This window comes from Nelumbo lutea, chromosome 1 (assembly GCF_056320005.1).
Source record: "Nelumbo lutea isolate HS-2025 chromosome 1, American lotus-T2T, whole genome shotgun sequence".
Classification (NCBI taxonomy): Eukaryota; Viridiplantae; Streptophyta; class Magnoliopsida; order Proteales; family Nelumbonaceae; genus Nelumbo; species Nelumbo lutea.
This window is the reverse complement of record NC_142684.1, coordinates 133,320,933-133,345,496: the sequence shown is the minus strand read 5'-3', so window position 1 is coordinate 133,345,496 and position 24,564 is coordinate 133,320,933. Positions and strand designations below refer to the sequence as shown.

At 37.2% G+C, this 24,564-nt stretch overlaps 1 protein-coding gene and 1 pseudogene across 1 annotated transcript; one reads left to right on the top strand and one right to left on the bottom strand.

Annotated features, from left to right (window-relative positions):
- LOC148877681 (uncharacterized protein At4g28440-like) lies at positions 1-9,312 on the top strand. The gene is made up of 2 exons (XM_088942293.1): positions 1-608; positions 8,758-9,312. Exons 1-2 carry the CDS (start codon positions 365-367, stop codon positions 8,946-8,948), a joined length of 435 nt encoding a protein of 144 aa, XP_088798419.1. The 5' UTR covers positions 1-364; the 3' UTR covers positions 8,949-9,312.
- Positions 9,313-12,509: 3,197 nt separating this feature from the next.
- On the bottom strand, positions 12,510-15,351 carry LOC148877680 (transcription initiation factor TFIID subunit 15b-like; annotated as a pseudogene).
- Between the last annotated feature and the right edge of the window lie 9,213 nt (positions 15,352-24,564).

Sequence of the window (24,564 nt, the reverse complement as noted above, 5' to 3'; positions counted from 1 at the left end):
AGGTGAAATATCATGGGAGGTTTAAGTCATCTACCTTACCAGACGGCCAAGATCACCAGGTTTCATTTAAGTATATTACTATCGGCACTGCTTTATCTATCCCTTGGAGAAAGTGAATGTAGTGGGACGCCTAAATCAAATCAAGCTTCTCCTACTACCATTCCACCAATCAGCAATCACTGTCGATCTATCTTTCCCAAACAATAGCAATTAGAAAGGCGAGAGAGGCGCTTCCCAAGATTCCAGGGAAGATCGAAGATCGAAAGAAGAAAACCCTACTGTGTTTGTCGTCATTGTAGGGTTTCGTTCCGTTTCCAGAGTTCGGTGGTGGGTTAGGGTTAGGGTTGCGTTTCTGCACTCACCCATGGCAACAGATACACAGCAACAAAGTACTGCAAAATCAGGGATGAGGAAGCCTGTATTTATAAAGGTTGATCAGTTGAAGCCTGGGACTAGTGGTCATACGCTCACAGTCCAGGTATTGAGTTCGAAGACGGTGTTGCAGAAGGGCCGAGCGGCTTCTCAGCATCTTCGCCACACTCGCATCGCTGAATGTCTGGTCGGTGATGAGACCGGCACTATTATCTTCACGGCTCGCAACGATCAAGGTATACGATCCCTTTGTTGTCGATGCTCTTTCGTCGTGTTAACTTCCTTCCCTTTTATCCTGAAAATCGACTGGCTTGCCCTTTCTTCTTCTTTTCCTTTTCCTTTTCCTTTTTATTTTAATTTGTTATTTGTTTCTTCGATTTTCAAATTGATGATTAGTTCGAGAATCTCATACTTTGTCTGCATAGTACACGCATTTTCAATCCAAAGAGAGGTTAGTGATCTAAGTTCTTGTTCCTACTTCCTAGGTTTTTTATGTATCTTGAAATCCAGAATCTCTGTCAAGGGAACCCTCCATCGCATTCTATATTCCTGTCTCGCAAGCCCTAGTATTATTTAGGAGCACTTCATTATAGTATTTGTTTCTTGGCTGCTTAGGTGAAGATGCCCTTTTTTTGGGGGGTTATGGTTATGGATGTCCCAATCTAGAAAATTTTCTCCCCCAGAAAACTCGCACAGATTTGTAGTACCCGTTTGATGAGGCGACAAGTCAAAATGTGTGGAAGACGTTGTCCCTTTACTGGGGAGATTAAAAATCTATTTTCTCTATGGTATAGAAGTCTATAGACGTATAGTAGTGTATCTTCCTTATGCTAATTTGAGGCCCTTATATGGCCATTGACACGGATTCGGATTAGAAAGCGGAGATGTGATGCAGCTCAGGATAGGAACTACCGAGAGCCCGTAGTCTGCTTCACAGGTATGGCTATGGAAGAAAGCCACACGAGCAACCTGCAGAGATCAATGAAGAGAACAGAGGAATACACAGAGAGAGAGATGAAAGAATTGTGGTCATCTATTATTCATTCTGTCTGTGCACAGCACTTTTTATATACAGACTAACCGTTTGTGACTACCAAGAACAAGAATTGACAAAAAACAGAAATAACAATGTAGCAGAGTCTCCAACTAATTCTAACTGCAATAACAATGTAACTGCAATAACAATGTTACAGAGTCTCCAACTAATTCTAACTGCAATAACAATGTAACTGCAATAACAATGTAACAGAATCTCCAACTAACTTTAACGGCTCTGCATCAAATCCCCCCTCCTCAAGAACCTTTAGAATGGGGATACTTCTGACAAAGGTCATAATAAAATTCCCAAGTGGCCTCCTCGGGTGGCAGATTCTGCCATTTAACGAGCACCTTTGTAGCAGCAACATTCCCCCGTTTAACAAGTTGTCTATCCAAAATAGCTTCGGGTATCTTTGGAACAGTAGGATCCATCATAAAAGGAGGCACATCCGAAGGAACAAGAGAAGAAACACAACAACACTTTAACTGAGAAACATGGAAGATGTTGAGGTCAGAATGGGGATACTTCTGACAAAGGTCATAATAAAATTCCCAAGTGGCCTCCTTGGGTGGCAGATTCTGCCATTTAATGAGCACCTTTGTAGCAACAACATTCCCTCGTTTAACAAGTTGTCTATCCAAAATAGCTTCAGGTATCTTTGGAACAGTAGGATCCATCATAAAAGGAGGCACATCCGAAGGAACAGGAGAAGAAACACAACAACACTTCAACTGAGAAACGTGGAAGATGTCGTGTATTTGAGCACTTACAGGAAGTTCAAGTTTATAAGCAACAGCCCCAATTCTATCAAGAATTTCGTAGGGACCATAGTACTTGGGTCGAAGCTTGTGATAAGGCTGCCCTGCAACTGTCGTTTGCCTATATGGTTGCAACGTTAAAAAGACCAAATCTCCAATTTGAAACTCCCTTTCATTGCGATTTTTATTTTCCAATTGAAGCATTTGATTTTGGGCCCTCTGCAAATGAAATTTAAGAGTCTTCAGCGTAGCCTCTCGTTGCTGCAAACTACGATCAACCTTTGCATTCTTTGATTCACCGGGCAGTGGAGGCTGCCCATAAACAATTTCATAGGGAGTAGCTTGAGCAGAGGAATGGAATGTGGTATTATACCACCATTTTGCAAGTGGTAACCAGTTGCTCCATGTAGCTGGATATTCATGGCACATGCCTTAAGTATGTTTCCAGACAACAGTTAACAACTTCAGTTTTTCCATCCGTTTGTGGATGATAAGCAGAAGAACGCAGCAGATCAACACCTTGTAACTTGAAAAGCTCATTCCAGAAATCAGAGAGGAAAATTGTATCACAATTAGATACAATAGAGTCAGGAAGACCATGAAGCTTGAACACTTCATTGAGGTAGACTTGAGCTACCTGCAAGGCAGTATAAGGATGCCGAAGGGCCATAAAATGTGATGCTTTATTGAGGCGATCTACTACAACAAATATAACATCCTTCCCAAAAGAAGAAGGTAACCCTTCAATGAAATCCATTGAAATGGAGGACCAGACAATCGTAGGTATAGGAAGTGGTTGTAAGAACCCAAGATAAGCTAAAGCATCATATTTGCAGGTTTGACAAGTTTGGCAAGTTCTTACGTATTGCTGTACATCTCTATTCAATCCTTTCCAATAGAAAAGTGATTTAAGCCTTTTCAATGTAGCATCTCTCCCTGAGTGTCCCCCAAGTGGTGAGTCATGCATCCACTGTAAAAGTTGTTTAAGTGCAGGAAAGTCCCCAACAACCAGCTTGCCATTTCTGCGCAGCTGCCCATTACACCAAGTATAGCCAGGGTGGCTATTGGGTTGCTGCTGAATATCATCAATCAGTTTTGGAGTACTGGGTCATTAGCCCAAGCCTGCTGTAGTTTGGAATACAAATCAGTATCAATGGTATCCAAAGCCAACTGAAGAAGTTCAGAATTGGGCAACTGAGAAAGAGCATCCACAGCTTTGTTTTCTTGACCCTTTTTATATTGTATCTCAAGGTCATGCCCCATTAGTTTAGCCATAATATCCTGTTGAGCAGGAGTAGAATTTTTTTGCTCCAAAAGATATTTAACTCTTTTGATCTGTTTTAATAATGAAATGTTGATTGAGCAGATAAGTGCTCCATTTCTGAATTGCAAACAAGACAACCATGAGCTCTCTTTCATACACAGATTTCCTTTGATGCAGAGGACTTAGTGTGTGACTAATGTAAGCAATAGGGTGGTGATCTTGCATTAGAACAACACCGATTCCCACCCCTGATGCATTCGTCTCAATGACAAAAGGTTTATTGAAGTTTGGGAGAGCCAATACAGGCATAGAACATAGGGCCTCTTTCAGTTTATCAAAGGCCTGTTGTGCTTCAGCAGTCCATACAAACTGATCTCTTTTTAGTAAATCAGTGAGGGGCTTAGCTATAAGACCATAGTGCTGCACAGAACACTTGTTGTATCCTGATAAACCCAAGGATCCTCTTAACTGTTTAAGTGTTGTGGGAGATGGCCAATTACGCACAACAGCTACTTTGCTAGGATTTGTAGAAACACCTTTGGCAGAAATGAAGTGACCAAGGTACTCCACTTGTGAAGCAGCAAAGGAACACTTGCTCTTCTTGATATAAAGAGAATTAGTGTGAAGTCTCTGGAAGACTAACTCCAAGTGCTGAAGATGAGCTTGCAAGCTTCGGCTATAGACAAGGATATCATCAAAGAAAACTAATACAAACTTCCTAAGATAAGGTTTGAAAATGTGATTCATCAAATTTTGAAATGAAGAGGGAGCATTAGTGAGTCCAAATGGCATCACTAAGAATTCATAATGGCCATCATGAGTCTTAAAAGTTGTCTTATATACATCATTCTTGTGCATACGTAATAGGTGGTACCCAGATCTGAGGTCCAACTTTGAAAAGATACTTGCACCTCCCAACTCATCCAACAAATCATCCAAAAGAGGAATTGGAAATTTATCTTTAACAGTTTTACTATTAAGCTCCCTGCAGTTTATATAAAGCCTCCACGTACCATCTTTCTTGCCTACCAATATAATCGACGATGCATATGGACTGACACTTGCTTGTATAATTCCCTTATCAAGCATTTCATTCACTAGTTTTTCTATAATAGTTTTTTGCAATGAAGGGTATCTATATGGCCTTTTATTGACAGGTAAAGCCCTCGGTTCCATAGGTATTCGATGGTCAAACCCTTCCCTATAAGGAGGTATCCCCCAGGTTCATCAAACAAAGAAGCATACTTGTTCAACAGTTGTTCGACTGCCTCAGGTAATGCAGAATGTTCAGCGGAAATAGAAAACATAAAAGAAGTTACCATTATCAGAATTGTCTCTTGGTGGACATAATTGGAGCAGTGCTGACTGGCCTCCTTGTAACAATGGCTTAGATAGTTGTTTACCATTAGCATGCTTCAGTTTGCTGGCAGTTGCACCTCTAATCACATGTTTCTTGCCCTTTACCTTAAATTCCATCTTCAATTGTTGAAAATCCCAGACTATGGGCCCCAATGTGGATAGCCACTGAATTCCCAATACCACATCACAAAATCCTAGAGGCAATACCATGCAATTTGTAGTGAAGGTAGTACTCTGAATCTGCCATGAGAATTTCTTGCAAATGTCTGTAACGAAGACTATATTTCCATCAACTACAGATACTGCCATAGGTTTGATTGCTTTCACCTTACATCCTAGTTTCTTCACAACTTGTTCATCTACAAAGTTGTGAGTACTCCCACTATCAATCAAAATCTGCAAGGGTCGTTTATTATAATAACCAGTAATCCGCATAGTCTGAAAGCGAGAATTCCCAGTTATGGCATTGACTGAAATACAAGGGCCAATTGTCTCATCTCCACTGCATTCCTCGACATTATTGTCCCCCTCCTCTCCTTCATTCAGCTCAACCACATACATCTGTGCTTTCTTGTGTCTTAATTGATGGCCAGGAGTAAATGGTTCATCACAGAACATACACAATCCTCTAGCCCTTCTCTCTGCCATCTCAGCTGCTGTATAGACCTTGGGTGGTTTATCAAGAATAGGCATGTTCTGACCCTTGCTGGGTAATGGCACTGATGGGTGCACAAGACTATGTTTGGATGGCAGAGCCATTAAAGGAGTAGCAGGGCGCAACTGTGACTGCCCATAAGCAGATGGCTTTGAGAAGCCATTTTTGTTATGGGAGTATTTTGAATGTTTATACTCCCGCGCAGATTCGAAAAGCTTCGCAAGATTTGCTGCTTGCTGCACTGCTGTGGGGTGGAACATCCTTACATGCATTTGAGTCTCATACTCTAATCCAGTAATAAAACAACTCACCTTATACTCCTTTGTTAAATCTACTCTGGTCAAGATGTTTTCGAACTGATCCATATAATCCATGACAGACCCCGTCTGCTTGAGAGACATCAACTCCGACATAGGATCGTCGAACGCAGGCCCAAAAGGACCTGCAACAGCTTTAGCATAGTCTTCCCAATTCATCGGCTCTGTTGTCAGCCTTGATTTTATCAAGGCGTGATGCCACTAGAGAGCTTTTCCCTCTAAATGGATCGCAGCCAGTTTAGCTTTAATGGCTGGTGATGTATTGTCTAGAGAGAAAAATTGATCACACTTATATAGCCATCCCTTCACATTTTCTCCATTAAACTTTGGAAAATCAACCTTCGTCAATCTAGTTGAAAAGGAAGAATCAATGGAATGGCCGTTTGCATGGTTACTTCTTGGACATTCTCTGCTGGAATTCTCCCCTGATTGTTCTTGCCTATCCCTCAATTGTTGATTAGCTAAGGCTGCGATCATGTCCCGCAACCCAGCGATGGTCTGCTTCAACTTGGCGTGAGATTCCTTCATCTTCTTTGTCAAAGACTCCACCTCACGAATTGAAGTTTGCTGTCTGGTTGAGTCCGCCATGGCCAAGGTTCGTTCAATGGCTTTGATACCAATGATGCAGCTCAGGATAGGAACTACTGAGAGCCTGTAGTCTGCTTCACATGTATGGCTATTGGAAGAAAGCCACACGAGCAACCTGCAGAGATCAATGAAGAGAACAAAGGAATACAGAGAGAGAGAGATGAAAGAATTGTGGTCGTCTATTATTCCTTCCGTCTGTGCACGGCCCCCTTTATATACAGACTAACCGTTTGTGACTACCAAGAACAAGAATTGACAAAAAACAGAAATAACAATGTAACAGAGTCTCCAACTAATTCTAACTGCAATAACAATGTAACTGCAATAACAATGTAACAGAGTCTCCAACTAATTCTAACTGCAATAACAATATAACTGCAATAACAATGTAACAGAATCTCCAACTAACTCTAAATGCTCTGCATCAAGATGAACTACTTAAGTGACGGGGCTTAGATATATCTGTAGTATTTTTATTGGCATCTTATAAGTCCATTCATTTTGTTCATTGTATGGTTTTTCATTTAACAGATTCTCTGAACCCTCCGATTCTCTACATAGAAGTTTGACAAAAATTGATATGGTGTGGGTTTGAAAGGGATTCTAATCCAACAGTCTAGCATGGACTGCATCTCTTGGAGATGTTATTTCATTACTTTCCTGCAAATCTATAAATTCATCTTTTTGTGCAAGACACCAGGCCCAACTATTATTCTTATAAATCAAACTAGAATATTTTTAATAGGACGATATTGCTTCACTGTGCAGCATTTTAGGAATTAAAAAAATTAAAAACATGTACCAAAATGAATTTAGCCAAAAAATGAAACTTGTAATTGGGTGATACCCTGTACATTTTTTTATGAAATGAATTTATACTTTAACTTCTAAAAGACAAGAATTTAGCAAAGTAGCCAGCATTGGGATGCTGAGATGAATAAGTGATGAGACTTCGAGGGATGAAAGTGTGACTTGTAGTAACTCCTTTGGTCATTCCAATTGGTCACAAGATGAGGGAGCTGATTCTATTATTTGTGGAAATTCAATCAATGCACTAGTTGAGGGAAACGGATTGCTGCAAGTTGAAGTTTTGGAGAAGGAAAAAACAAAAGGGAGCATGGTTTGAAAAGATTTGCTGCATCTTCTTAACAAAAATCTGTTTTTTTTTTTTTTTAAATTAGAGAACAAGATGAAACCCTCAGGCTCAAAGATTAGAAGGTGAATAAGACTTGTCATCCTCTGAAAATTACAATTTGGTTGCCCAGTCAGTAATTTGGTGTGAATATGCATTCTGTGGTTTGCCAAATATTTTTAACACTGAATGCTCACACTAGCTAACTAACATCTGTTTGTGTGTGTATGCATCACTAGATCTGTTGCATGAGTCTGTATCTCATTGGAAAAGCGTAAATATTTAGAGGACTTTTCATCTCTGAACTTAGGTAAACAAGGTCAATGATATGTACATGCATGGATATGTAATATGTTTACAGTTTTCTACATGTACGTATCTGTTTTGGCAATTTTTCCATGTTCCTCATACCTAGAATTACACCTAGATCTACCCTTACTCATATGGTGTCTAAAACTGCCGTGAATGTATGCAATCCTATCCATCGGACTGAGGTTCCCACCTATTGGTATCACTGATAAGTGATAACATTGTGGAGTTTATCAACTGTTAACAAAAGATATATCTTTTCCTATGAAAAAAGAGTCTAAATGGTTGATAAACATGACTTATTATTTTATTTCATGATGTGCTCCTACCAACACAACTACTTCAGCTCTGGCCGAGCACGTTACCTGCTTGTTTTCCTTTGAATCATAGTTGCACATACTGTACTGAAAAGCAAGTGGTTAACCAAAAAAAGTAAAGTGTTAAACTAGCAACTATAACGTTATGCTTTTCATTTGTGATTCATCCCTTTTACGGGCTTCAATCAATTTTTGCACCTAATTTTGTATTACATAACATTAGTTGTAAACTTTTAACAGGTTTTTTTCTGTATGATTGGCCTGAATTTGGTAGGACCATTTTTATTAGTGTGACTACCCCATTAAGGTGGCAACTGGTACTTTGGTAAGGTCTCTGGCTGGTTGTAGCCGAAACTTGGGATTGGATCCTGCCTTCACCAGTGTCCAGGGGGATTATGTTCATGGGTTTGGGGGATGGGCTACCCCCCCTTATGGAAAATGTTTGGATTTTATTTAAAATAATTAACAAGGGCATGCGGGCATGTTTATTGCCTTTAGCAATCATCCAACTTCCATCCTTTTGTTTCTTTTTGTAGGATGTATTGGGGAGACATAGATGTTCAGTTCATGTTATGACTTATGATTTAAGTTGGGTTTCCTCAAGTTTATATTATTTAATGTTGACAATGGTTTTCTGTTATGGGCAGTTGATTTGATGAAGCCAGGTATCAGTGTGAATCTGCGCAATGCAAAGATCGACATGTTTAAAGGGTCTATGAGGTTGGCAGTTGACAAATGGGGCCGTGTTGAGGTCACAGAACCGGCTTCATTCATAGTTAAGGAGGATAACAATCTGTCTCTAGTGGAGTATGAACTGGTTAATGTCGTGGAAGAGTGACTAGGGTCTTTTTGCCATTGACGTTTGGAGATCCAAAGGAAGCCTTTTCAAGCCCTTTGATGGCACGTTTAATTCTTGTTCTCTGAATTGGTCATGAGCTGCTAATGAGGTGAAGTTTTGAATGGAAGAACAGTTTGGAGTTGGCATACAGATCTTATTGCAACCGACAATGTTTTTCTCCTTGGTATTTACTATTATGAAGAAAGTAATAGTTTAGTAATAGTGCCTGATACTATGGTCATACGGTCATACGGTGCTTATTGGTTGAACAGAAAAGAATCTATTGTTGGCATAGAGTACATTTTGGTGGAACAGAAAAACTTATTGGTGATACTTGATAATGATATAATCTTATTTCTTTAAATTTTTGGTCTAACCGGTTCTGATTTCAAATTTTTCACCCCATGTACCAGCTTCTAAGTGTAAGTACAAAAAAAAAAAAACAGCTTCTAATAGCGGAAGTTGATTTATGAAACTGTGTGATGTGTGATTTAGTATCGTACCATGTATGCACGACTGATGTTTTCCGGTTTGCACATGTTTTGGGGTTTGTTTTCTGGGTCCCGAAGTCCCTTATTTGCGTACTGTGGGAGACAGCCGTGGAGCCTGGAGTTGGGGGGTCGGGGGTTCCCAACCCGAGGTTAGAGTCAGAGACTCTCAGACTCATCTCGTCATCTTCAAACATTTGCTGTGCAAGACACAGCAATTATAGGAATAGCCTTTTACAAGGGTTCTTAAAAATGGCTACACAGTCCGCAGATGTGATCTCGACAGGGGGGCCGTGTATTTGGATTAGTTGAACGTTTTAATAGGCTGTGGAATCAATTATAAGGTTTTGTGCCAATAATAAATTCATGGGCTCCATTGAATTTAATACTGGCATGAGATCTAATAATTGGTTTCACAGCCTGCCGTTCAGCCTGCTGAACAGTTAAAGAGGAGGATAATGATCTGTCTCTAGTGGAGAATCCCCCATGGCCAAAGTGGAGAATCCCTGAAATTTTTATGGTCAATTCTGAAAAAGACTGTTCCTATTATTGACCCTGGAATCAACCTCATCAAGTTAGGTATAGGGCGGGTTCTAAGTTTTTCATTGGAGCTGCCCATTCTCACCCGTCACCCCAATGCTGTATTATAGGGTCAGTGACAATTACCCTCCTGAACTTTCATACAAAATCCCCTTAAAACTTTCACTGGCAGAGGCCCTTTTAATTGTTTTGTTTTGTGCTGTGGGTTGAGCATCTAACGGAGAGTTTTAAGTATTTGGGCTTAGGGGCAAAGATATCTACCTCATTTCCTATTGTTGTATTCTCTGTTTGTGGGAGGGAGGGTGGGGGGAAAGCACTTGCAATAAAGGGATTAAAAAGTTATTATTAAAATAAAGGAAAAATCTAATAATGCCGGAGAGCTTTAACCAACACCAGATTGGCTATTACTGCATTTTCTTACTTGAAATAGCATTCATATATGATATGACAATACATATTTCTCAGAAATTTGTATACCCAAACCACAACAGCAACGAAATACCATTGTAACCAACACCCTCTAATTTCCTTTATGGTGGTCCTGGTTTGTTCATTCAAACTAGTGAATGACCCATACTAAGTATGGGGAAGTTAATTATATATATATGAATAAGCATTAATGAATTTTATTACCATTTTTTATTATTATTTATAAACTGCCATTTTTAAGACATTCATAGAGTCTATGGGTCCCACATAAATTGACTCTTATATGTTAAACCCATAAAATCATACAGGTCATTAAATTCAACTTGAACCGTTTATTACTTTAATTTAACCATTCTCATTATTGTTATTAATTTATTTTAGTATTTAATTAAAAATTTTTGTTATATTGTAATAATAATAACTAAATTTGTAATTATTTAAATATTTACTTAAAATATTTTTTCCAACCGAGTATAATTATTATAAAATAGATTTGTTAGTTCATATTTCGCATTTAAGAATAAACATTAATGATTTGGCTTAACAATTTTAATGATTTTTAATAAATATTGATTCTTATTTAAGGTTTAATTACTGTATTCGGTAATTATTATGGGGCATTCTTTGAATAAACATTAATGATAATTGTTGATTGTTATTTTGTTTTTTATTATTTACTTAATTAAGTACTTGATGATTGTTATTATTATTAATTATTTTTATAAATAATTGATTGTTATTATTATTTACTTAATCCAGTAATTTTCAGCAAGTAATTATTTGATTTAATTTGAATTATTTTATTTTATTTTTAATTATTTATAATAGGCATTTAGGGTAGGCTCTTTATTTGATTTAAGAGACTTACCATGTTTTATCTAGACAATGACCCCATGCTAAGTAAGGGGCAACTACAATATCATTTAACTTAAAATTTACTATTTATCAATAAAAAATCAATGTCCTGTTGAGCAACCCACCCCAAAAAAGTATCAATAACTTTGAAATCATTAATCTATTTATAAAATAATAAAATTAAATAGATGATTACAACAATATCACCAATGCTACTTAATATTTAGGGACATGAATGGATAAAAAGCATTTAAATGATATTCATTCAAAGAGGCAAAGAAGGAAGAAAATCATTCAAAGAACTGCTAAGAAAAACAATTCATGCCAAACAACATTTGCAGATGCATTCATCCTCTGAAGTAAGAGATGAAAAATATATGACTATAATCAAATCATCATCATGTATGACTATAATCAAGTGATAATATAATCAGGACTCCAAAGGCCATCCAACAAAAGAAACATGAAAGAAAGGAGAATTATGGGACCATCTTGAGTATGGAAGTCACCTCCAAGTTAGGTGGCAACACTTCTTTTGGTCAATCATGGTTATGGATTTTAAGTCTAAGCTCCCCACAATGCATGTAGATTATCTTCAATTTATCTTTAGGAAAAAGGTAGGAAAACCTATACATAAGCTAATTATATGTTTGAATTATGAAAATTGGGAGATAAAAATAGGAAATGTAGGTTGGAATTATAATTTTGGGCATGCTGATGTGTCAAAGTCAAGTCAAATAGAATACTCATAGTTTTTTAGTTCATTCATTTAGTGGTAATTTGAATATTTTTTTATTCTATGTCTTTATTGAGTAATATAGACTAATAATATATTAATAATTATGAAATCAATAATAATAATAAGTATATTATTATTACTATTATTTACTAATATTATATTCTTATTATGAAGTAATTAATTTGTTATAATTACAATTTTTAGTTAATTCCTTTTACAATTCTTTTAGTTTATAATTCTTTTAGAAGAAACACCAAGAGCACAAAAGACATGCTAAATGTGTGAACATGTTTTTCTTTTGCCAATTGGAAGCAACATTTACTTCTTTTGTCTTCTTGTTGTAACTCTGTTGGTCTTTCAATGACATATATAATGATAGCTGATTCAATCAATGAAATAATATCTAAACAATTTCTTTGGGATTTCATTTATCCTAGACAAACCAAAACACAGATGTACATTATAGACTATTTAATCAGGACACAAACAAAATACAAATGTAGGCTAAAATGTTGAATGGCCCTTTTAATTTGTCCCAAGAAAATGAAAATGCTGAGTGCAAGAAATCACTCTTCGAGATACAGGTATCACAAATAACTATTGTCACATGCATATAGTCCAGTATGAAATGGAAGAAACAGACATACCTGGCCAATCACCCCAAAAAGCTCTCTTAGCTCTTCAATTAGTAACATTCGGTGGCAGATTGGAGATGCGCAAGAATCCCCACAATTCTCATCGCATTGTTTGACCATAGCTGGAGGTTCAGCTGGAGCACCACCATAGCCACCACCTGAGTGTCAGGGGCCACCACCATATCCACCATCATACCCACCCGGTGGACCTCCGCGACCACTTACGCGTGTATCAACTGGGGCATCGCCATCATAACTATTTGGAGGGGCTCCATAGGGAGTTCACATCGTCTGCATCTAGTTGCAGAAAAATTTCTACAGCGACAAATGAGAAAGCACCACGTCGCTTATAGGTTTCAAGAATAACGGAGTCCAGGTTTAACGGACGTTAGTAAAACCCGCCCAGATCCCAATCCCCTTTCTTGTTTGTCTGGACTCGAAAGTCCTGTTCCCCTCACTTTCCTTCGCTCTCTCCCTGCCTTCTCTCTCCTCTCAGCTCTCACAACCTGTCACCGTCCAGCGTCCACCGTTACTGATGCGCCGTCGGAACTCTCTCTCTCCTGTTTCTTCTCTCTTGGAATCGTCAACCCAACCTTCCATCTAGTGCCGCCACTGCAAAGATAGATACAGGGATGCTCCCTGCAAAATGATTTTTCATATTCCTCAATAGATTCAGTTGATCCAAGATTCGTATACCTCTAATCTTGGGTGGAATCTCACCAGGTAATTCACTCCTATTCTGATCAATGAATGTTAGCAGCTTGCATTGGTTGATCTCTAAGGTGATTGGGGTTGAGAACTTGTTTTTGCTAAAATCTATCTTTTTGCAATCTTACTATCTCAGTTGTATTGCTACCTGAAAAAAAAAATCCTGCCAAGGAGTTTTTGCTTGCCAAATAAGCTTTTGATGGATATGGAAGAGATCCCATCAACTGTTTGTTATATAGATTGCTCTGCTCGAGGTTTTCAACTTGAATTTCTACCTAGGCAAGCATGGGGCCAAAAGGATTGTGCCACTAAGAAATTTCTCTCATATTTGAATCCAACACATGATCAACTTTCTAGCAATTCTGTAATCGGATTAAACAAAAGCGTTATCTAAAGCGATCTTTGTTGTGGTGGTTCGGGTGATGAGGGTGGCGGCTGAAGGAGAACCAAGGAGGGGGAGAGAGAGAATCTCAAGAGAGAGAGAGAAATAACAGGGAAGAGAGAGAAACATTGCTCGTCGTCAGCCGCTGGTGGTTGCGATGGATCGGACGGCAGTGTTGGGTTGAAGGAGAATGGAGAGACAGAGAGAGAGAAAGGTGGGAACTGGGGAGAGAAAACGATTGAGGGGAGAATGAAGGCGGGATTAATAGACTTCAACTTTTTTTTTTTTGGAGTCCAGACTCCCCTTAACCGTTTGGACTCTGTTAAGTTATGATTAATAAAAAAGAGTGACGTGGCATTTTTTTATTCGTTTCTGGTAGGAGGAGGAACTGCTTCCGTTCCATAATTACTATTTCCACCATGAGGAATCGGGTGAGGAGGATAATTTCCACTACCACCACCATAGGATCCCGATGCAGGCGGAGCCATCTGACCATAACTATCATCTTCTTTTCCTTGACCACCAGCATAAGAGCTACCTCTTCCACCACCGTCTCTACCACCATAACCACCGTTTCTACCACCACAGTGCCCACCGTATCCGCCTCCGCTTCCTCCTCTGTCATGACCACCGCCACTACCACCATGATCGCCTGCTCCACTCGGAGAGGGTACACCACATTTATTGCATTCAACTCTTCTTGCAAAGTTCAGATTCCCACAACTACAAAAAATAAGATTGAAGGTATCCAAAGTCAACACAAGTTAGGAAGGGAAAAGAATGGAAGGACTAATTCAAACAACCAGAACTTCAACACATATTCTAATAACGCATAGTAAATCGCTGAGGAAAAGAACAATAAACCGGGAAAAGGAAGGATGAAAAATAGCACCTTGGGTTGGGACAGAGCCAATCTCCTTCCCTACGCTACCGCCACGACCGCCGCCTCTGTTACCACCACCCCTCTACTGCCACGGTCCCCTCCTTGGTATCCGCCACCACCACCTTCAGGCAGAGGTAGACATGGCCTCTACTGCCGTGATACCCTCCTTGATTTAGATCATGAATCACATTTGATGTAGAGACTGTAAGTTTCTTGATTCTAATTTGAATGTAGGAAAATAAACTTGATTTCTGGTTTTGATCTAGAGCATAAATCACATTCCACGTAAAGATCACAACTTCCTGAATTACTTTTAGATATAGGGGGTGCTGATGAATTGGTTGGAATAAATGTTTTAAAATTCAAATAAAATTAACTATTAATTTTTTTTCTTGAAAATTGGCAACATGGGCTTACCCACACATAAAAAATAGGTGACAAATTACTCAAGTCTAAACAATTAACTCATTGAACATATTGTCCTTTTTTCTAGGAAGAAATTTAGAGTGGGAACTTCCCACTTCTCACATCTTAAAATTTACAATTACACATATCTAAAAAAAAGTAAAGAAAAAACTCAGAAGATCAAATATCTGCATGGTATTTGGCCACGTATCTGACTGAGAGGGGTTTTGGCTTAAAATTATTCTTATATATATATATACATATCATTATGTCATTACGGGTGTAATTTGCCGCGTTGAAAGTTGCTTGTGGTTGTAGTTTGACATCGATGCAATGCATCCATATCGAGGCCTTCTAGCTTCTTTAACGTGTATAATTTCTTTAGCAAATAAATAAAAGTGATTATTGAACTTATTGGTACAACTAATGACACTTAGGACCCAAAACGTTCATTTGCAAAAGAGAGCTATCATGTACTCTTAGATTCCAACACTGTCCCACCGTTAGCATTTAGTTAGTTCGGAATTGACTGCAGGATGCTAAGAACAAAAGTGTTGGAATCTTAAATTATAGGGAAGCTCCTTAATATAAATGAATGCTCCAATACCTCTGTATCACTACCCCCAAAGTAGAGAGTAATTCTATGTATATTACCTTTTTTACTTTGAAAAATTTCTTATTAATATGATGTATTTTGGCTTTAGTGATAATTTGGCTCCCGAATTTTAAAATGCGATAATTTAGTATTTAAATTTTTAAAATGTGATAATCCAATATTTGAACTTTCAAAATGTGACAATCTAGTACCTACTGCTAACTAGTTCGTTAATCGGCCGTTAAATGACATTTGAAAAATAAAAAAATGCCCTTCGAATGCCATTTAATTCTCTTCATCAACCGTCCAAACGTTGATAAAAAACTGAACAATCCCAAATCCTAGCCCTTTTCTATTCAAAAAATTGGTGACTGTTTGGAAAAATCTAGAATTTGGGACTTTTCAGTTTTTTGTCAACGTTTGGATGGTTGATAAAGAGAATTAGATGACATTCAAAGGGCATTTTTGACTTTTCAAATGTCACTTAACGGCTGATTAACAGACTGATTAACGACAGGTACTTGATTGTCACACTTTGAAAGTTCAGGTATTAGATTGTCACACTTTAAAAGTTTGGGTATTGAATTATCGCATTTTCCAAGTTTGGGGACCAAATTGTCACTCAAAGTATAAGGCACTGATAAGGATTTTTTTAACAATCATTAACTACTAAAATAGTTAATAAACAGAGAAAGATCACTTTTTTCAAATTAGTGATAGAACAAGGAGCCTCTTCAATCTTCATATATAGAGGTTTAGAAACTTTTTTGAGGTGACTTTTCAAAAGGTTGTAAGGGAAGTCATTTTTTTCACACAAATTTTCTCTGTACTTGTTTCTCTTAAATTATAATTTAAAGTTGTTTGAGAAATAAGTGAGGAACAATACTGCAATGGATCCAATTATTAAAGAACCTGATGCTGTAGAATTAGATGATAAATGGATTATGGAGGAACATTTAAATGACCCAAACTCAGAAGGTATTCCTCCACTAGCTTGAATCAATACTTGTTGAAACCGGTGTTAATGATGAGATGATGTAGAGATGGTAGAAAATAGTGAAGAAACTGGATCGTCCCATCAAAACCGAAAACGAGATTAAAAAAAATCAAAATATAAGTATATTTTTTTGAATTTTAAGAATGAAGATTTGAGGCTTATGCCTTAAACCACCTCAAGGCTTACGCCTTACCTCTCTAATAGGGGTGCAAGTTGGGTGGATAATATGATGCACTTGGGTTGGTCAATCAATCCATTCTAAAATTATACATATATATATGTATATACATGCATGTGTATGTATAAATAGGTATAGATGGACATGGCTTGGGCCACCTAAAGGCTAGGCTTGGGCTTGGCCTGAAAAATAAAAAAAGCCTGACTTCTTAGGCCCGAACCCAGCCCAATGCCAAAAATCCAAGCCCAACCCATGCAAAATTTTGGGCTGGGCCAGTTCAGGCTCGGGTTGGGCCCGCCCAAGTTGCACCCCTACCCTCTAGGACATAATCACTTTGCCTCCGTCTTTAGCCTTTTAAAACCTTGTTCTGTATTGCCTGGCATTAAGCTTTTCGATTTCCCGCCACATAAGAAAAAGTATCGGCTTATGTATTTAGTCTTGGAATGTGATGAAGATGAACAATTTGCATCAAGTTGAGGTCACCTACCAACTAAAGATGTTCGAACACCCTCCCAACATGATATGACACCACATATCTTATACATGGCAGGTCCCACTTTTATGATGGGTCCCAATCTCATGTTAAGATGTACAATGTTAGATCATGTTAGAATAGTGTTGGAATGTCTTTTGTTGACAGATGCCCTAAATGTGTGTATAATTTAGTTTGAAGTTTACTATTTGTTATAAAAATTAAATTAAAAAAAACTAAGTGGGGGCCAAGTAGGGGTGGATTCGAGTCGAGCCGAATATTTGGTTATTCGAGTTCGGTTTATAGGAATAGTATCAAGCTCGAGCTCGAGCTCGATTCAAGCTAGAGACTTGAGCTTGAGCTAAGCTTGGCTCGAGCTCGACTATAAGCCAATTATTTTTTTGAAAACTAAAAATTATATGTACATTTTTTTAAATTTTTAGACAAAAAATAAGAATTATTTAATATTATATATACAAAAAATAATAATTATTATATATAATAAAATTATTTATTATATATTTATATGTATGCATGTATATATGTGTGTATGTATGTATATAATGTATGTAAGTATGTATATACTAAAACTTATTTATTTAATACTAGGCTCACGAGCCTCACGAGCCTCACGAGCTGATCGAATTTGGCTCGAAGCTTGATTTAAACCAAACCGAGCCAAGTTTTTCACGAGCCAAGCTCGAATAATTTGTGAAAGGCTTGACTCATGGCCACCCCTACGGCCAAGTTAGCTGCTGTTTCTCTGACTGCACTTATCCTTCTGAAAATTTACACATTCTTATTTCAATTTAACTTGAACATTTTGACAGTTTTTTTCTCAGTCTGAAGTTGTTTATGGGTTGATTGTCAATTTGTTTGTAGAAAATGAGAACTAACAAGAAGTTGACCTTCTTTATGCAGTGTAACTTACACAGTTATAGGGTACTCCCGTACACAAAGAAGTCGACCTTCTTTATGCAGTTTTTGGCACAAGACTGAGGGAAGTCATAGGGTACTCCCGTACACATTTTAGATGCATTTTAAAGGTTTAGTACAACTTGAAATATGAACTGTGTTGTGAGGTAAACCTGGATGTTAAAATGTAAATTCTAAATTTTTAGAATGTGCCCCAAGGCATAAACCTGAATGCCTTTTAAACACTGAGAAACATAATTTCGAAGCTTAAGTAATAGATAGACAAATTAGTTAAAATTGTACCATTTTCTGATTTGAGGTTGATGTGTATAGAAATGGGACAGTTACTGTTTAGTGGGTACCGACCTTTTTCTTTGATATAGTAATGGTTAGACATTTTATTAATAGCAAATTAATGTACAAATTACATACACCCGTAGTGTTCCCAAATCAATCTTTCTTAGTCCTTACAATTGTGCCCAGAAAACATATAATTGATCAGATCCGGGACTGAACTTTTTTTTTTTTTTTTCTGACTTATTTTCTATTATGACTACTATTTAGTATTTACAACATTCCCAGAGGAAAAGTAAAGCTGACTTTAGGGGTACATGGTAACTTTAGCAGGTGCATTTTTATTGCGGGTTTGTGTTCATCATTTGTTTCTATAGCTGTTTCTGACATGGATCAAAAGTGTTTTCTCCAATTTACTTCTAAGATGTCTCGATGCCCTAGTGTCTGCTAATAAGTGTAAACCTAGTTGCAAAAACACTCATTTTGTCAAGGCATTACTATTATTTATTATCTGCTGTTTTCTACTTTTCTTTCTTTTGTTTGATGATATTGATGCTATCTGGTCTCTATCTCTACAATTTTGTTGGGCTTGGCTGTGTACCCTACAGCAGTAAATGCTTTGTCTGATAACTTATCTAAATTAGTAGTGGATATATAAATTAAACAGAATATATTGGGGATTTTTATTTCCCTAGAAATAGATTCCACCTGTATTTTCAGGGATTAACTGTTTTTGGGTTTGTCTTCTTTGAAGAGTAGGGAGGGGGTCTATTTTACTTTTTCCTCTTTTTACTTTTCTTCTTGACTCTATATTTTCTGGAGCAACAAAGCTCAATAGAAAGGGAAAAGGATTCCTTCAACTTGTGTTACTGAAAACTTGGTACAAATTATAGGTTTTCTTGTATCAAATTCATGATATAAAGATGCCAAGACTTAAATGAAGCTCTTATTGAACAAGGTTTTGAATTCATGTTTAAAGTTTCTTTTTTTTTTCCCTTTCTTTTCTTCTTTTTTATATGATATGATCGATGACTTTGATAAGGCACATCTACCTTTGAAGAGGTTGTTAGTTCATACATATGGGCTTTTCTTGTTTTGAATTTCATGTTCCCATAAATTTAGTTGTAGAGCATGACCCTTTAAAGAATCAGATATCCGATTCCTCTTTTATAATTTGCAACTTTTTGACTCCCTAACATTTTACTAAGGTTGTACATCCCAATGTAAACATCCTAATGGTGTCTAACTGTCTAAGAGGTCATTTTTTCTCATTTTCAGTTTCATAGTGTAATTGAATAATCATTGTATAGAGTCATTTGGTTTTTCATTCACCTCTCTTAGCACATTGTTTTCAGCCATCAAGGTGGAATTTGAGGAGGTAAGAGTGATGTTTTGACACTTTAAGCTGTATGTTTGAGTCATAAGATGTTTTACCTTTATCCTAAGTTTGTAACTTTTGTCTAAAACATCTACTTTGGAATGAACATTGCTTGGTAGGCTAGCTTGAGTCTGGAGTCTGGACTTACCTCTATCTTCTTATTATCTGAGACAAATATTTACTTTTGGAGTTGGTACCTTCTATTGTATCTCCTCTTGATGATGTCTTCTTTTTCTATGCTCTTGGGAGTGACTTCAATTCTCTCATTACAAAATGGTTAAGTTCATCAGTAGGTGTCACATTTGAATCCTCTGCATGCTGAAGAGATTTTGCTCTTGATTCCTTTATCTTGATTGATTTCGCCAAAGGAAGCCTCAAGTTTTTTTTTTTTTTTTTCAAATATCAATAGCTGTTTCACATGCAAAGATCTTATCAAACTCATTCTTGTTTAATGTACAATATAGACAGTTCATAGCTCTTACATTTAAAGAAAATTTCTTAATTTCTATTTTCCTTAGTCCATTTTGAGGAGCCCTTCTCTACAACTTCTCCTCTTACCATTTTGGTTCGTTTGCAGGGCCTGGCTTCTACTACATTCCAGAGATTGTAATCTAGAGATATTAGATAAATTCTTACTTTGATTCTCTAGTAAATGTAAACTACTCCATTAAAGAGTGGAGGCCTAGAAATGGACTGCCCTTCTATGTAGGAGAAACTAAGGGTGCAATCGCACCGAACTTTGGCATGCCTCAGCTCAACTTAACTAAAATACTACTAGGTTCGAGCTCAGGTTTGGGTTTGATTTGGACTTTATTTTTTGGTTCAAGCTTGATTTGATTAAATATTCAATGAGCTCGAGTTTGACTCGAAAGCTTGAAAATGAATATATTTTTATATTTTATAAATATATATGATATATTTTTATAATATATAGAATATTTTATATTATATACAAACGATAAAAATATTTTTTTCATAATATATTATAAAGAATATATTTATATTCTTAGTCGAGCAGGTTTGCAAGCTTTCAAGCCAAACTTTTTATTGCTCGATCTTGAGTTCAAATAACTAATTCAACTTATTATGAGATTTGAGCTAGATTTGAAATCAATTAAAATTGAACCCGAACCAATACTTATTGAACTTAAGCCCGAATTATTCAATTTGAGTGTGGTTCAATTGCACCCTTAGGAGAAACTAGATTGGGAGGCCAGACTATCCACCTAGCTGTTAAGCTGGTTCAAGGTGAACTTGCTTTGATACCACTTGTTACCTAGATAGCCTAACTTAAGAGGGGAGAGGGGTGGATTGGGTTCTTGAAAATTTCCCCCACTTTTTTCTAAAGCCTTCTAATAAGATGAATGCAAGTACAATGAATGTGGAGGCACAGTACAATAACAAACAAATAAAGGAAAGAGTGCAAGAAAGTAAAGCACACAAAATATTTATAGAGGTTTGGCCAGGCTTGGTCTATGTCTTCTCCTTAGGCACCTTTTGAGAATTTCATTAACAAACCGGTTGGACTTTTGGGTGTCAGTAAAACATTATAGATCAACAAGGCTTTTGGGTGCTTACTATACTTGGATAGACTTCCTTGGTGCTCTCCCTCACAACATTGGTGTTCTCTTCCTTGAACACATCAAATATAAAGGATAATACCATGTAAGCACAATATAAAAAAATATGCCTCTAAGTTGGCTGATAATAACAAGTATAAAGCAAATTAATCAAAGCAAGAGATTGCATAATATTAATAAACTTAAACTCATGAAGAGTTTTTTAAATCTCAATGAAGAACATATAAGCTAAGAAGGCTACTCAGTTTTTCTCACTTCTAACTAGTTTGGCTTAGAGAACTCTTCTTTCCCAAAGGCTTTTGCTCATAATAATGCTTTCTTCTTTTAGCATATATATATATTTCAAAAATCAAGTTGTTAGTTTCTTTTCATACAGAATCACCATTTTATAGAGGTGGAGAGCATTTAATTGTTAAAGAACCATTTGGGAGGATTTAAGCATTTTTGGTAATGTTTCAAATCAAGTTTCAAACGAGTAGAAGGCATACTATAATAGGAAATAGTTGTTATACCTTTCAACAGTCAAGTTTTTCTACTAGTAGTCGACTGACATACTCTATTGGTTAACTAGAAATTGCAGGAGGGAATCTTTTTCTTTGATAGTTGACCAATCACATCTATTAATCAACTAACAACCTATAAGTCGGCTCATGAATAGTGGCAACGTAACACATGCGTCAGTTGTTAAAGGTAGTGGACTCATGAACAATGTTTTCATAGATACAAACCTCAGTTGTTAAGGGTAGTCAACTCATGAATATGATCAATTGACCACCAACTATCCATAAGCTTAGAACCTTGGATAATTTCATTCCAATTGTCTAGATTTTGTTACCTTAGGCTTTCAAAGTAAGATTAAATAATTTTTAAGTCTAATAACACTTAAGAACCAAAAATTTTTTTATGAGGGGGCCAGGGCCAAAACCTAAGTGGATTTGGGAGGGGGGGGGGGGGGGAACCATTGGGATGAGGCGTGGGCAGAGGGGGAAAATATACATGGAATAGTGGGATTTCTGGGCTTGGGACCCCTGGCTCCGCCCCTGCATTGGTTTCTGAGGTTCAGGTTAATCGAGTTTGGCCATGCTTGAGCTTATAGTTTAGATCTTAAGTTTGTGATTTAAATAAAACCCTAAGAGTAACATGACATGACACAACATAAGCTTTTAGGACTTGAATGCTTTTCTTCTTCTTTTAGTTTATGTCAGACAATATATTTTTTTGGAGAGGTTCATCATGATTAACGCTTGTCGAATACTTCATTCATGCTTTTACTTTTTCTAGCATTTGTTAATCATTTTTTTCTCAATGGATACAATTGTAAAACGACAATTGTATCCATTGACGCATGTGTTACTTTTAGAGGTCGGAGGGCAGAGGCATTTGATAAAACGACAATTCAGTTACGCTTTATCTAGAGGCGCTTTATAGATGCCTCTGTATAATATTTCATGCCACTAAGGGTAGTTTTGGTATTAATCAAAATTTACGACACTTAATTGTTTTCCTTCATTCTTATGCTCAAAATGCAAATTACGTTACTCAATTCGGCTTTTCCTTCTCCTCCATTCATAGTATCGAAGCACTCAATCAATTAGCCAATCATGGATACTCAGTTCGGCTTCTCCTTCTTCCCCTCCATTCACAATATCAAAATTTCTTAGGCTTTTTGAGATTTTAGTGTTGATGTAGCACAATCTGGATGCTTCCAATTAAAGGTGATTTGGCCTTCAGTAGACGACGGATTAAATTGATTTGCAAAAAGCGAATCAGAGAATTCGGGTATGTTGGGATAGTCCGAGAATTCATCTGAGTGGGTGATCATAGTGACAGGATCAACCCCTTTGCCGGACAAAGTGAATGATCAGGGATGCACTCTCTCTGATGGAAACCAAAGCTACCAGCATCCGATTTCAACCGTTGAAATTTATTTTGTAAAATATATTTATATAGAGATATACATATATATTATGATTTCAAAATGTTTGTAAAATGTTTTAATTCCCGGGGTCCATGTGAATAGAGAGTGCAACACTGTTCCTTGCAGCTGAGGGAGATGTCCTCTCTTGTCGGGCAATGTTTGATCATTATGGGCTGAGATGTTAAGTGTAAGACCATTAAGGGTAATACCTGATAGACTAATCTTGCATCTGCCCACAGTCCTTGGGTTTTTATAAGGTGGTTTGACCCAATGACCATTTAGTGTAAATGTTAGGCCCATTATGGACTCAGGGGTTCACTATCACCTATAGTGAATTCGGACAGACTTTGTAACAGAGGCTGGGCTAAACCCATGTGATTGATGTATAGATCAATGTTTAGGTACCACGCCATACAATGATATCCAACTGGACAACAATTTGGAGGATAAGTGAGCACATGGCCTTAATGGGCCTAAAGCCCAATTCGAACTGGTTTAATTAGATTAATTAAAGATGGGCGATTATGGGATTTTGATCAGCAGATAGGATAAGGGATTGTCTCTATCCACTCAGAGAGACCAGATCCAAATAAAGATTTGGATTAGGAAATTCCTAATTAGGTTAGGAGGGCTGATCTTTATCTGCAGATAAGTGATTATGCTTATCTCTTAAAGAGAGTTCAGATCCAAATACAAGATTTGGATTAGGAAGCTCTTAATCAGATTAGGAGAACATCTTTTTAAGGCTGTAAATAGAGGAGGAGGGCAAACCCCAATTCATCCTTCAGTCTTACTGATACAAGAGAGAAGACAACATATAGTTAGATTGACACCATCTTCTGCTCTTGTCTTCTCCTACTATTGCTGCCATTACCAGTTCGATCTACACCTGTAGGAGCTATCAAGAAGGGTTATTGATATCACATTTTGGCAGAAAAGGTGATATGAAGTCATGCTCACTCACCCTCCATCAGATTCTTGGTGAAAAATCAGGTTCTTGCTGAAGAACCATCCTGCTGATTCTGCTCCACCCTACGTTGTATCATCTTTAGTGGGAGCAGTCATTGGTAATCTCCTTGGACGTGAATACATTCGTTGGGAGTTACTGTTACTCTGTATTAGGTATATCCCTATCCTACCTTTTGGTTTCAGATCTGGTCCGGTTTAGGTTCAAGATTGATCATTCAAAGTGCAGTTTTATAAAATAGGGAATGTGATTCCTATA

Coding starts and splice junctions, on each gene's coding strand:
- LOC148877681 (XM_088942293.1), top strand. CDS start 365: ATGGCAACAGATACACAGCAACAAAGTACTGCAAAATCAGGGATGAGG. Junction 609..8,757: donor CACGGCTCGCAACGATCAAG/GTATACGATCCC, acceptor TGTTATGGGCAG/TTGATTTGATGAAGCCAGGT.